The following is a 13375-nucleotide window of genomic DNA, read 5'->3' as shown; positions in this document are numbered from 1 at the left end:
GCTTGAACATTAACAAACTCGGGTTGGACATAGCAGGGACCTTATAGAAAGGGTCCAAATATCTTTTCAGTCATTTCAGTAGTCACAAAGATTTATCAAGTATTTTTAGGGAAAAACACCTTTGGACAGCAGCTCTCACTGGACTTGTTCCTTCCATCGCTGCCCATTTCTTTGTCAAAAGTAAATCAAACCTCCAATCACATCAAATTTTGCAGTCAGCATTTTCAATGAGAGTTCTATACACTTCCAGAGGTTTTTCAATCCAGAGCAGTCAGACAGAATCCCTGAGGCTTTTTGCTTGCCTTTACTCACAACCTGCTTTATCTGGATTGATCAGAGAGGAGATATTCACACTGAAAACACTGAAGTCTTGCTCAGATTGAGATGCCTCCTCACACTGACCAAATGAGCAAGATGGATCTGCACTGCAAAGCCCTTCTTGTATTTCAAGAAGCTTATACTTCATTAGCAGCTCTGCATATCCCTAGCAAACATGGAATTATTTTCAAAATATCTGACCTGAGCAGTTACTACTACTTCTACAATAGTAACAAACAAGATTAAAAACAGCAAATAAAGATGGCTTTAATTTTTACTATAAAATTTAAGACTATTTTGACTACTTTGTCTAGCAGAAATTTTTTCCATAGTAATGAGTTTCTGTAACTCCTATGGATGGTTCATCTGCCTCATCAATCAGCTTCTAGTTTTAAGAAACTGTCTGGCTTTTGCCTACCAGAAGTACTTCTCCATATAGTCCTCTCTTCACCTAATGTAAATTTGCACAGTTCCCCCAACACATCACTTGGAACCAGCTGAAAATGCAAAGTTTCACATAAATACAATCTGCTGCTCATGTTGCAGCCTAGTAAATACTGCTGCCAACCTGCTGAGCAAGTAAATTCAAGATTTTGCCCACTCTGTTCTTCAAACCTGTCTGTCTAATGGCCACCAAATCAGCAGCACTCACACAGAGCAAAGAAGCCCAGCAAATCAGTGAGGACCTTTTCTACTTCAGTACAGGTCACATGAATTTATCACAAACCTCCTGTAAGGCTGAAATCCCAAAGTACTTAAATGAAGTACTATTAGGGTCTAGCTATCTGCTTCTGCTGCTCAGCATCAAAAAGCAGCATCAAGCAATTCCAAACAGGCTGTGCCAAAAGGGAGGCCAGTATTGAGCTGGGGAGTGCACTGTGAACTGCTGCTGCTGATGAGCTGTACCTGGAGCTCTGCACACAAAGCTCAGACAGACACAGGCAGCAAGGCTTGGCAGACAGACACACACCTGTACCTGCAGGTCCCTCCAGGCAGCTGCTTGTCTTTCTAGCCTCTTGTTATAATGACTACTAATTATTAATCAATTAAACAAAAACCCAGCTTCTTACAAGATATGGATTTTACAACCAAGTCTTTGTTAAAGCAGTGGGACATGCCCAACAGCTGGGCAGGATGGGTGACAGCTCAGCAGCAAGGAGTGGACATTGAGCCAGATCAAGAGGGCAGGAAGGGCAGAGCAAAGGGGACACAGGTGTAAAAAGTGGATAGAGGCAGAAGTGGATAAAGTGTTCAGAGGAAAAGCATCCATTTTGATTTTTAACTGTGACTTGTCAGGCTTTTGCCTTTTTACCTCTTTAGAATTATTATTAGCAAGAAAACTTAAGGTAATGGCATTCCTGAGCCAACTATCCCTGAACATCTCTAGCTGAACAATGGGGTAGTCATCCCATGGTATCGAGCCAATTACTACTTTAAGCCACTCGCTCTCTCCAGAAACAATTAAAAAATACACAAAACTAAAGCCAAGGAAGAACACAGAAAAAGTATGTTTTCAGAGACAAGCTACTACACATATATCTCTCTAACAAACTTTAGCTGTAAGATGGTATAAAGTATTGTACAATGATAGAAATACATCAAGAAATCCAAATGAGTAACTCAGCACTTTCATATCTAGAATCAAACTAAACTCATAATTCAATTGAAGGCCAAAAAAAATCTCGAGTGTAGAGAGAAGAGACCCCTTAGCTCTTTACAAAACTGAAACACTAAGCCCAGAATAAGAAATTCTCTTCTTCTATGGGTTGAGTTTGCCTTCTGGGACCCTCACCCAACCAGGATAGGTATGTAATTAAGTTTCTTCAGCTAAAAAACTTCCTTATTCCTTTTTTTACAGTTTTCCTACTGGAAACTATTTATTTTATGTATGGTAATATCCACTTACCATCTCTTATCTTACAGACTTTAGCAAATGCTGTAAACAGTTTCTTTTACACCTGCTCTTCAGGAGGCAGACTGCATGTCATCGCTATGCTAGACAGACCTTGGTGCCTCAGTAATGCAAGTTCAGCCTTTATAACAGCAACAAGATTTCATTATAAAAAGCTGACACAGTGACTGGAGAGCAAAATTATTTCTGAAGCATTTTCTCATTTTAATAAAAGTACACTTGGTACAAGCAGCTCTTGAATTCACGCTAGCAAAGGAGACTCATTGAAAAATGAACCTATCTAGTGAATAAATAAGGCCAGGTTACCACAAATCCTGTACAGGTATAGATGAACAGGAGAATACTGACACATAAGGGGACTAAGAGAACTATGCAATTAACTTAGAGCAAAATGGATCTTAGTGAACAATGTAGTAAAGGTCAGTAAGTAATATGTTTCACCTGCACACGAGAAAACCATTTAAGCAAGGGATTAAAATACAAAATAGTTGGTCATTTGTTTTGCAAACTAGTAAGTCAATAAGAAGGCTTGTGCAAGCATCTACAGAGATTCTCTTTAATAGTAAGAAAGTCTGGATTTCAAGATTGTGAGTTGCACAAAGTTGCATTAAAGAGGGTTCTATAACAGATAAGGATTGTATGAACGAAAAACAAAGAAAATCTGTTCGTAGATAGAGAGGCAGAGACCTTGAATAATTTTCTCTCACAAAGAAAAGAATTCATCATGTTATTACAACTGTCAGTCAGCAACCAACTTAGGCAAACTCCAAACCAGGTACCACTGTTGCCCTAAGGATTTTGCAGAGAAAATGGAGAGATAAAAAAGAGTAATAACACACCTGGGTATGCAATGAGTCTGCATTAGTTCCACTGATCTTGGAATAAACTTGTCTTGTAGTCACTGATTAGGAAGCTGGATAGTCACGCTTCACCACAAGCTACATTTCTGAGACTGCCTCTTCTCAAGTCCTAACAATACTACTGTTCAATTCTGTACTCAGCCAACATGACATCAAAAAACGTTTTTAAATGCTAACAAGCCTATCCAGCACACAAAGAACAGCTCAGAGACAAACAGGTTAAGTCCTTATTATGGCATCAGAGATGCACTGTCCCACACATGCAGCACAGATCTCTGCCTTTGCCCTACTCATGAAAGCCGGTGTCTGCTGAACATGTGGCACAAAAATGGCTGCAATTTAGCTGTGGATCTGGGCTTTATTTCTTGTCCCATGAATGAGGCACAGTCAACAAAATGCAAAGGAAAATATCTTTATTCATCCTCACTAGCATAACTAGTTTGAAATCTGGCAGTTGACTTCTGTTCTCAGTCCTGGCTTTCTCTCAACTGCCTAAAAGTTACCTCCTTTATTACTGTTCAAGGATATCCCTTCCCTGGTACACTTAACTGAAGAGCCTAGAAATGCCTTCTTTCCTTCCCCCAGTAAAATTCTTCACCTCCTACTGCTTGCTCATACCACTGTATCCTACTCACTCTAGTACCCCAGATGATTTGTGTAGCAACAAACCGTCAGCCAAGAGCATGCAGAGGACAATCTGAGAGAAAGCCTCTATTGACGCACATTACAATTCTCTTTCTTTATGTTTATGAAACAGCATTATTAAAAGTCTCTTTCTTGCTTTTTACTAGGTTATTTGCAGAGAAAAAAATCAACTCAAGCAAAATCCCCTCTGGGGGAAGAAAATAATTTTTTTGTTAAAAAGAGCCACAAAGACAGGGCAGAGGTGAGCAAATGAGTGGAGGAAAGGAGGGAAGTAATAACCTGAATGTTCAGCTGAAGAACAGGAGCTAGCACATCATATAGAGATGGATAGGGCTGCACTAAAGACCAGCTAAAATCCACACTGTCTTCCTCACACTCTTATTTCTGTCAATCACATACTCCCTGCAAGTATATTAGATCCTGTAATTGAATGCAGGGCTCACTTCAGCCCAAGTTCAGACCCTGCACACCTCCTTGTTTCATCCAGGAGCACAAACTAGGCTGAATTCTTACTGTTTCGAGTAATGAAGCTGCTCTTTAATGCCAACTTTACCTTATGCTGCACACAGAACATGCAGCTATTCACAGCAACTGCCTCACTCCTTCTGTAGTCCTTTTGCAACAGGACACTTCTGGAGAGAGAAGGACAATCCTTTGCAAAGGTAAGGGAACATAAAACCTACTCAAGGCAGAAGCCACTAAGGCTGACATCTGCAGAACTAATCTGCTTCAGGTTTTCCTGAATGTCTCTCTCAGACCATATTTCACCTCATTTAGAGAGGTCAGTACAGGTGTTTCCAACCCTACCTGCTGTGGAGAATCAGTATTTTCCAGATGGCATTTCTACAGTTGTAGCCTAATACCAGGCCTCTCCTTCCCCAAATCCCATTGACCAGACATGGCACACAGTTCCTCTTCCAGAGCAGTATCAGTTCTTATAAACTAAGAAAAAGAAAGTGACATATCTTATGCATCATGATCCTGCTTGTTAATATTTTTATAACTCAGTGCCTAATTCCCCATCTCCTCTGTTTCTGGATTGTCCTGACCAAATTTCCCTCTCAACTACTCAATGCAAATCAAATTCTTGTGATGAGTAGAATTGTTCTGGACACACAGCAGATGAGCTAGACTTTGTCATAAAAGTCATCAAGTTGGGTCAAGTTTAGCCCTTTATGCCACTGCTTAAGGAACAGCCTGAGAGCAGGGCGTACATGAAGTGATCCAGCCTTGGCACATTAGGAATGACCCCCAAGGTTAAAAGTGCACTTGGGGAACTCTTGTATTATATGAAAAACTATTTCCTTTTTTAATTTAAAGCACAAAACCCCACAGCTTCATTGTTCTGCCTTGTGACCTAGTTCCTTTTTCCACCTTCTCCACACCATTCATCAAGACCTAAGGATTCTCTCCATGGTCATCTCTTTTCCAAGCTAAAGATTCAGATTCTTTGTAACCTGCCCATTCTTTTCCAAGCTAAAGAATGATAGTATCTGTAACCTGCCTTCAGAGAACACACCATGTCTCTGACCAGCTGACTTGTTTTTTCCCTATTTTTCCAGTCCTCTCCTTCTTTTAGGGTGTGGCAAGCAAAAGCTGCAGGGAGCATTGACAATACAAGAGCAATATGCAATGATACAGAAACATTGTTCAGAGCTCTCCTTGCCTTGTTCAGAGCTCTCCTCATAGTTCTTGAGATCTTGCTATTTTGACCAGCACCAACCAGACAGTTTCAGAAGACCTCAAAATTACTCCATTTTTTAGCTCTTTTGCCTTTGGCACCTTCCAGAACTACTCCCTCTACATTCTCTGCATGTTTTGAGCAGATAATTGAGGGCTGAGCTGTTCAATTGTTAATCTGCAAGGGTAAATACCTGTATCCATTCAAAGGCAACAGCTTTCATGAGAAATACCCAACAACATGATTGCTCAGTTTTAAACTCTGAGTATCTCTTGCTCACAGAAAGAAGCATTGCATTAGAGATCACACAGTCTGGACATAAGAAGAGACAAGTAAAGAGACAAAACAGGGCACAAGAAGGTAAAGCTGTCTCAGTCAGGACAACAGAGAAAATTGGCTCCAAAACCAGGCACACTATCCCAACAGACCCACAGACTCAATACTGAGTGAACTGAAAAGCAGCCTTTTAACAGCTCTACTACCTCTGCAAACTAGCTGTATTACTTTCAGAGACCAATGGGCAAAAGTAAAACTTACAGTGCTCTACAGACACCGAGTTCTGCACCCACCAGCAAGCCTGCACAGAAGATGCTTTGGACAGAAAGCTCTCCATGCTTATCAACTCAACAACCAGCACCAGCCTGCAACTCTGACACCATCCAGCTGCAGTGCCTTGCTCTGAGCCTGTCCCTGCTGTTCTCCTGCCACAGCCCTTGTGACACAGCAATACTGGGAAGCACCAGAGACTGGCTCTGAGCAGCTTGTCTTGGCCTCACACACTTAGCTGTACACAAGAGGAATAAAGCTACACAACCTCCTTGGATGTTGCCTGCCATGCTTGGACATAACAGAAGAACAAAAAAAAACCCTCCAAAAACCCTTAAGAAAAGTTCTACTTTACAGTTTCCAATTAAGCAGTAAACATGAGCTCTTACAATGTCACTACAGGTTTTGTCAATACTTTCCAGTAGTACATTAGGAAATGCATCCAAAGTCTAACTCTTGTCATTTGCTCACTTGCATTCCCTTCTTGGTGGAGAAAGCACACAAACTTTCAAAGCATAACTCCTTCCATTTGCATTCATATTGCCACCACTGGACAAGTTTTAACCTTAGGATGGTATTCAATTGTACTGAACCAGTAAATTTATATTAATCAATGTCCTCCTTGAGCTTCTAAGTCTTCCATGTACTTTAAAGGGTAAGGTCAAACACTCAAGGAACTGTATCTAAACTGGATGATATGAAGTACTTCTGAGTTTCAAGAAACACTCTTATCCTACAACCAAATTTCATCCAAAGGAACAAAGCATCACATCAAGTCTATACTTGGTACCTTGATTCAGGGAGGGTAAAATGATCCCATAAGTTCCATAATATCCACCCTTCACTCAAGCTGAATACACACAAAGACCCTCCATTGCAGGGCGATTCTTTGTTGCTACAGCTTCATTTTGGGGCCTCCAACCCCCACAATGGAGTGCACCTTCTGAACTTCAGCTCACAGTCCCCCCTTCAAATGCAGCAACAGAGACTGGAAAGCTCTAAACAGTGGTTCAAAGCAGAGAAGCACACGCAGCCATGAAGCTGTATGCACAATGTGGAGGTGGGTGGGAGGTAGAGCTGTTGTTGAGCAAGAAATAAAGGGGTAGATGTTACAGCCCAACAAGGAGGCTGCCACTTGAATGTGGATGAGAGATGTATCTTCCAGTTTAGCATCCCATAATTGCTGATGCATTTTTGCAAAAAATGGTCAGAAAGTGACACACAGAACTCAAGACTAAAGGCTGATGTTCAAATCTCATGCCTCACTGTCCAATACACCTCCAGCATTGGTGTTATCTATCTCCTCTACTATGACCCAATGTGACTGTTTCACCTGGAGAGTTGAAATGAGTTGTCTCTCTCAGTCCTGCTTCCAACTGGCAGCTATTTCCAAGCCACATGTCTGAATCCCTCAGGCTAAGAAGTGGTTAGAAATTACCGAAGATACCAAAAACATGACAGAAACATGTGCTATTTTTGAATCACAGGGCTTGTTACGTCTTTACTCCATAGGCAAGTAAGTGTGCTGAAACACCATCTACTGGATCACATTCCCTGGAAACTCAGATATGGAGACATATCCAGTCTGAGCTCAAAGTGGGTGTAGGAATAAGGCGAAGTTGAGTAACTGAATACCTGTCAGAAGAGTTGTACTTTTGGGCACGCCCTGGAACAGCATGATAGGTACCTACACTGAAAGCTGCTTCAAAGCTGTCCTCTGGGTGATCCTGAACTTGCTTTGACATTCTTGGCAGAGTTAGCATAGCACATCTATGAGCTCACCATATTTCAAGTCTCTGAAGAAACACATGGCAGCATTCAATATCCATGGAGTTGCTAGGCACTGCAGGCGTTCAACCAAGGTACACCACATAGTTGAAATCCACAGGATCACTCTGACAGAAGTTGGTTACAAGCTGCAAATAACTTCAGTTCTGCAGCAGTCAACCTGGATGCCATTCCACAGAACACCCTAACCTCCTTTGAGTCTTAGTCTCCTTAAGGATTACCAAGGGGTAAGGCCAGTCATTGTCATTTTATGTCAGCAAGGCTCCACTTCTTAGCAAAACCTACTATCCCATAGGAAGATCCAGAGCCATAGGAGACTGGAAGTTTACATAAACTTCCAGGAGGAAACCTGCAACAAATCTATGTGGCACTTTCCAAAGCCTATACACAGCAAGAAAGGTGTTAGACCAAATTTCATTAAACACTTACCATGAAAGAACTCCATGAAATAATTAGCACTTTTCTTTGCAAAGGAATCTCAAAAACACCACAGATCAGAGCTGCAGGGGATCCAACAGAACTGTGTGGGATCACCTGCATGCAGACATCATCTGATGGGTGCTGTCAGTCTCTCACCTTCCTGTGCAATAAACACTGGGGGGGGGGGGGGGAAGAAATCACCATTTCTCTCTTTTCCCCTTTACCTCTGCTGCACAAGAGCAAACTGAAAAGGAAAAAAAAAGAGAACACTGTTGCAGAGATCAAAAGCCTTTCTCTACTGGCTCTGACCTAGTTCTTTCATTCTTACTAGAAGGAGAAAAAACACTTAAAGGAACATTGTCAAAACTGTTGAGTCTAAAAATAGACTTACCTTGGCAGTGCTGCCATCTCAACGGGCTCATATTAAGGAGTGCAAACTCACTTTCCTCATACACACACACCAACCCTTTCATCAGTCTGGAAGCACTGACATTATACAGCCCAAAGGACCTCCCAGTCCACATAAACTCTTTTGGGACACTAAAGAATATATTATATATAACTGGCAAAGAACTGCAGTATTCTCCAAATTCCTACTTCATATATGCAAGTCTACCACTGTCAGCTATCCCAGTAAAAAAGTTTGGATATTTTCCTGAAGTAAACAGGTGGACATTTGTTGACATTGCTAAACCCCAGCACACCATGCTAAGACAGCTTTAAAATAATCAGATTTGAGGAAGATTTCAGCATTTTTAGATATAATAAATTTTTCAAAGACTTTCCAAAAAGTGTAAGCTACAAAATATTTTCACCTTAGCCACGCAGAGCATTTCTGAAAGGAAAAACAAAACAAAGACTCTGGGTTCATGGCTGAAGCTGACAAACAGGCAGTTTCCATAGAACAATAGCCCTGGTGGAGCTGGTGGGGCAGGATGTTGGCTCCAGCCAGGAACTCCCGTGCTGCAGAATCCCTGCCTCCCCTGTCCCCCAGAGACCTTCCCACTCCCCCAGCTGCATCCCAGAGCCACCCCCAAGTCTGCACAAGAAGCCAGCTGGCCCAACCATTCAAAGGCCTTGCATCACTCTATAAAGAAAGCCCAGAAAGTCCATCCTAGCCAGGCTCCCAGCTGACTACTGCAGAGACTGGAAGGCCAGACAACCTCAGTTTAAACCTTATTTCCAAGCTTCCAAAACTGTTGTACAGCAGGTTATATTCTCAAGATCACAAGCTGCAAACCAGGAAGGCATGCTTCCAAAGAAAACAAACAAATCAAACAAACAGAAAACAAAAAAATCCCAAGTGTCTGCTCTTCCTGAGTCCAGGACATTTTTCTCCAAAGTATCTATTTAGAAGATTCAATGGCAACTCTACTTTAGACTAAAGCAGGGTCTGTACAATGTGATGACTGGAGTCATGAGGAACATGTAACCTCTCAGCTTTCCAAACAGAAGCTGTAATGCCACAGCTTCATAATGTTCCTTGCCAAAAGTCACAGTTCAGGAACAGAACACATCTCACACCTAGGGCTCCAACAAGGCCCTAGGTGCATTAAGAGAAAAGCAAGCTTTTAAGCACAATCACACAAGGAAACATGGCTCCAACATAAAATGATGGATAATAAAAGGCCTGAAATGTGAATGCACTATAAACACACAAAGCAGTCACAGCCACATGGCTACTTGTGCTGAAATAGTCAGAGTGCTGTGTTAGTGTGAGGGCAACAGAATCGTGCAAAGGCAAGAAAGTTGAGGGAGAAAAAAACAAAATGGGAGGAATGCAGAACACAGAGACAAGAATGCCTGTTCTGACACACCACAGCAGGATGCATCCTGGGGGAAGGAAATGGGAAGAAGGAGTTAAAGAAAAAATTCCATCTCAGGAGAAGGGAAAGGCACTGCTTCCCAAAGCTTTAGCAGAGCTTTCCTTCATTAATATTTACAAAGCTTTTAGAGATTCTCAGATGGAGGGCACTGCAGATATGACAGGAATTATTACAGACCTGAAAAGATCTAGCAAACAGACTGAGAAAGACTTCAAGTAAATAAAGTAGGATGACATTAGTGAGCACACTGAAACAAGGGTTGCTGCTGGCATATGAACCATCTGGTGCATGGCAGTCCATTTCATTTACTTACTTACCCACTACCGGGCACGCATGCCCAGTTCATGTCATTATGCTTTTGCCACCAAAGTAATGCTTTTATTCAGGACCACTACATTCCTTCTTTGTATCATTCCAGTCTTCAAAACTGCCATTCAGTAAAGCAGCCTGTGCCTAACAAATGCTTGCCTTAGGGAGAGGTTTACACTTAGGATGAACAATTTGGGATGCTGACAGACACCTTTTGAGACACAGTGGTCTTGCTTATCTTTATTTGAATTTGCACAGGAAGCTGTTTTTCAGGGATGTTAAGCTCCCCATTGCTTCCAGGACGTTTAAGTTTTTGCTGGACCATCATTTGTACTGCTCACTTGGGTATTCAGCAAAAGACAGCTACAGCATGATTTTCAGCAATAAAGCAAGCGTATCTGATGGAACTGAAGATTTCAGCATAACTGAGAAACAAAACTCATGGTAGTCACAAGATGAACATACAAAAATACTGTCATACACTAAATTAAGCACAGGAGACACTAAATTAAGCACAGGAGAAGAGGTCAGATGGCTGGTTTTACACAGGATTCTTAAATTTTCTCAAGGGCGCCGAATAAAACAAGATGAGGCGCAAACCCAGGACTGTCACTGCCTCAGTCTAAAGCACTAGAACACCGAGTGAATCTTGGAAGCAGACAGCAGGAAGGCAGATTTGCCTTTTCTCATACACCTGTCTTCTCCAACTTCCCAAAAGATCCAATGGAAAGGGAACACACAGCCAGTGTTAGAAGGCTGAAGGGAGCCCAGCATTTACTGAAGACTTAGCAAAGCATCCACCTGTCAAGGGCTTGGTGGCTATCGCCTCATTTACCGGGGTACTTCCCCAGGAGCCAGGCACCTCGTGAACACCTCACAGCTCCCGGCTGCCCAGGAGCTGAGCATCTCGGCCCTTTGGCTTCTCCATCCCTCTCAGGGAAGGAGGGGCCGAGCACAGCTCTGCGCCCATGCGGGGCACGCTGGAGCTTCGTGGGCATCGCGGTCTGGGGGCACTTCGGGGATCCCGACAGCAGCGAGGGACGGCAGCGCCTCGGCGCCCGCGGGAGAGCGACCGGCGGCGGGGCGGGGGAGGCGCCCGGGCTGAGCGCGGGGCCGGGGCCGCTCCGGAGCGAGGCGGCGCAGGTCGGCCGCCCTTGCCGGGAGAGGCGGCACCTCCGGGCCCGGCGGGAAGTTGCCGAGCGAAGCCTCCGGGCAGCCCCTGCCGCCCACCCCGCCGCGGGCGGGGGCGGCAGCCGCGGCCCGGCTCCACGGCACCTGGCCCGGGGCAGCCGCGGCGCTTCGGGCGGGCGGGCCGAGGTGCGCGGGGGCCGGGGATGCCCCGCGGCGAGGCCGAGGCAGCGGGCGGCACAGTGGCCCCGCCGGCGGACGCCGCTGTCCCGCCGGACCCGGCCGGGCCGGGGCGGCCCCGCCACGGCGCAGGTGAGTGCCCGGGGGAGGAGACAGGGGAGGGACCCCGGGGGCGGCGGGCAGGGGACGCGAAGCCCTTACCTTCCACCGCCATCCTCCCGGCCTCGCATAGTGCGCCGGCCGCCGACCCGGCCCCGGCGGCGCTGCCCCGGCCGCCCCCCCGCCCGCGCGGGCTCCGCTCATCTGCAGCCGCGGCGATCAACCTGCAGCGCTCGCTGACAGCGGGCGGGGCCGCGCCGCGGATCTCTGGGAAACGTAGTCCCGGGAAACGGGCGCCCGGCCAGGCACCCGCGTTCCCTGCCGCCGGCGGGGCCCCGGGGCGCCTCCCCTGTCCCCGGCGGCACGGAGGGCAGCACGGGGGCCGGCCGTGGGCTGAGAGAGGCGGCGGGGCTGCGGACCCCCACGGGGCTTGTGGGGGAGAGGGACAGCGCGGGCACCCTGCCCCAGGAAGCTTCATTTCACAGCTCCGGGATGTTTCTCTCCAGGATTTCAGGATCTCAGACAGGCTGACGGCTGCAGGATAAGCCCGACCTGTCCCCGTCCCACCCCCCCGCACTCCCTGGCCGGCCGGAGGAGTTTGTCCGCAGGGAAAGAAAAAGGCGCACACAGCACCGGGAGCTATCGGTCAGCACCTCAGCCTCGAGTCAGGCCCTCAGCTTTTGTCCATCTTACCCACTCTGACAGGTCCTACAACAAATCCCAAAAACGAAGGAGATCAGGGACACAGTAGCAGAGCCATTGCTTCAGGTGCCCAGAAATCTTACACCAGACAGCCTGCCGTCCTCGGGATCTGTCCTGGGAGACAGCTGTGGGCTTGTGCACTTCTCAGTTTTAGTTTGAGATATCAGAAAGATTTTGAAGATTTTTTTTTCCATTCAGAAGTAGACATTTTTTCATTTTAAGTGTATCAGTAAATATTAACTACTCAGAAACAGTCTGTGAGTTACTCTACTCACCAAAGTTACATCATTAAAATCAAGAGAATAACAGCAAAGGGATTGAGTATAAAAGAGCAAACCCAGACAGAGCATGAAAACAGTGCTACATGTTCTTTTTGTTAGTAGTGGCTATTGTGGCTAATAAGTGTTATTTGTGACAGGTTATTTTTGCAAAACAAACCTCAAATTAAGAGTGCAAGAATATACAATATGCAAGGGAATATGCGTGTTGTATATTCATAATATGAGCACAAACCCCAGGAATTTTGACATCCTTGAAATATTTAAATTAATTAAAAATTGGGTCTTCATTTATTTTATGAAGGAAACTCAGAGCCTATAAGAAATGTCTTGAAGCCCAACTTTTTCCATAAGCCTTCTAATTACCAACTTTGCCCTGAAGACCTGACTTGTTGTTTGCTCTCATAAACACCTGAACTATTAGCATTTGTGTTGTACATGAGTCCAGATGTTGTGCAAGTGTCCTGGAGCAGCAGCCTTGTTGTTCCTGTGTTTGCAAAGTGATAGGCACATTCACAGTGCATTATAAGTAAAACAATTGAGAGGATATGCTGGTGCTCCCGAGTGCAGTACAGTCACACACCTGATCCATATGCTGGCAGAACAGACTGATGTTCACATGCTTTCTGTGGAGAAAATAGGATATCCCAGTTTTTTATTCATAGATATCCCAGTTTTCAAAT

General features: G+C 44.8%; 1 protein-coding gene across 1 annotated transcript in view; it reads right to left on the bottom strand.

Moving 5' to 3' along the window:
- The window catches only part of SAMD12 (sterile alpha motif domain containing 12), a 175835-nt gene extending 163935 nt beyond the window's left edge, over positions 1-11900 (bottom strand). Inside the window, exon 1 of the mRNA XM_066565820.1 lies at positions 11815-11900. Coding sequence (XP_066421917.1) covers positions 11815-11827 — 13 coding nt within the window. The 5' untranslated portion in view covers positions 11828-11900. The remainder of the gene's footprint in view (positions 1-11814) is intronic.
- Between the last annotated feature and the right edge of the window lie 1475 nt (positions 11901-13375).

The sequence above is a fragment of the Molothrus aeneus genome, chromosome 1 (assembly GCF_037042795.1).
Source record: "Molothrus aeneus isolate 106 chromosome 1, BPBGC_Maene_1.0, whole genome shotgun sequence".
Taxonomy (NCBI): domain Eukaryota; kingdom Metazoa; phylum Chordata; class Aves; order Passeriformes; family Icteridae; genus Molothrus; species Molothrus aeneus.
Note: the sequence above shows the minus strand (reverse complement) of the source record. Positions and strands in the feature narration are given on the sequence as shown.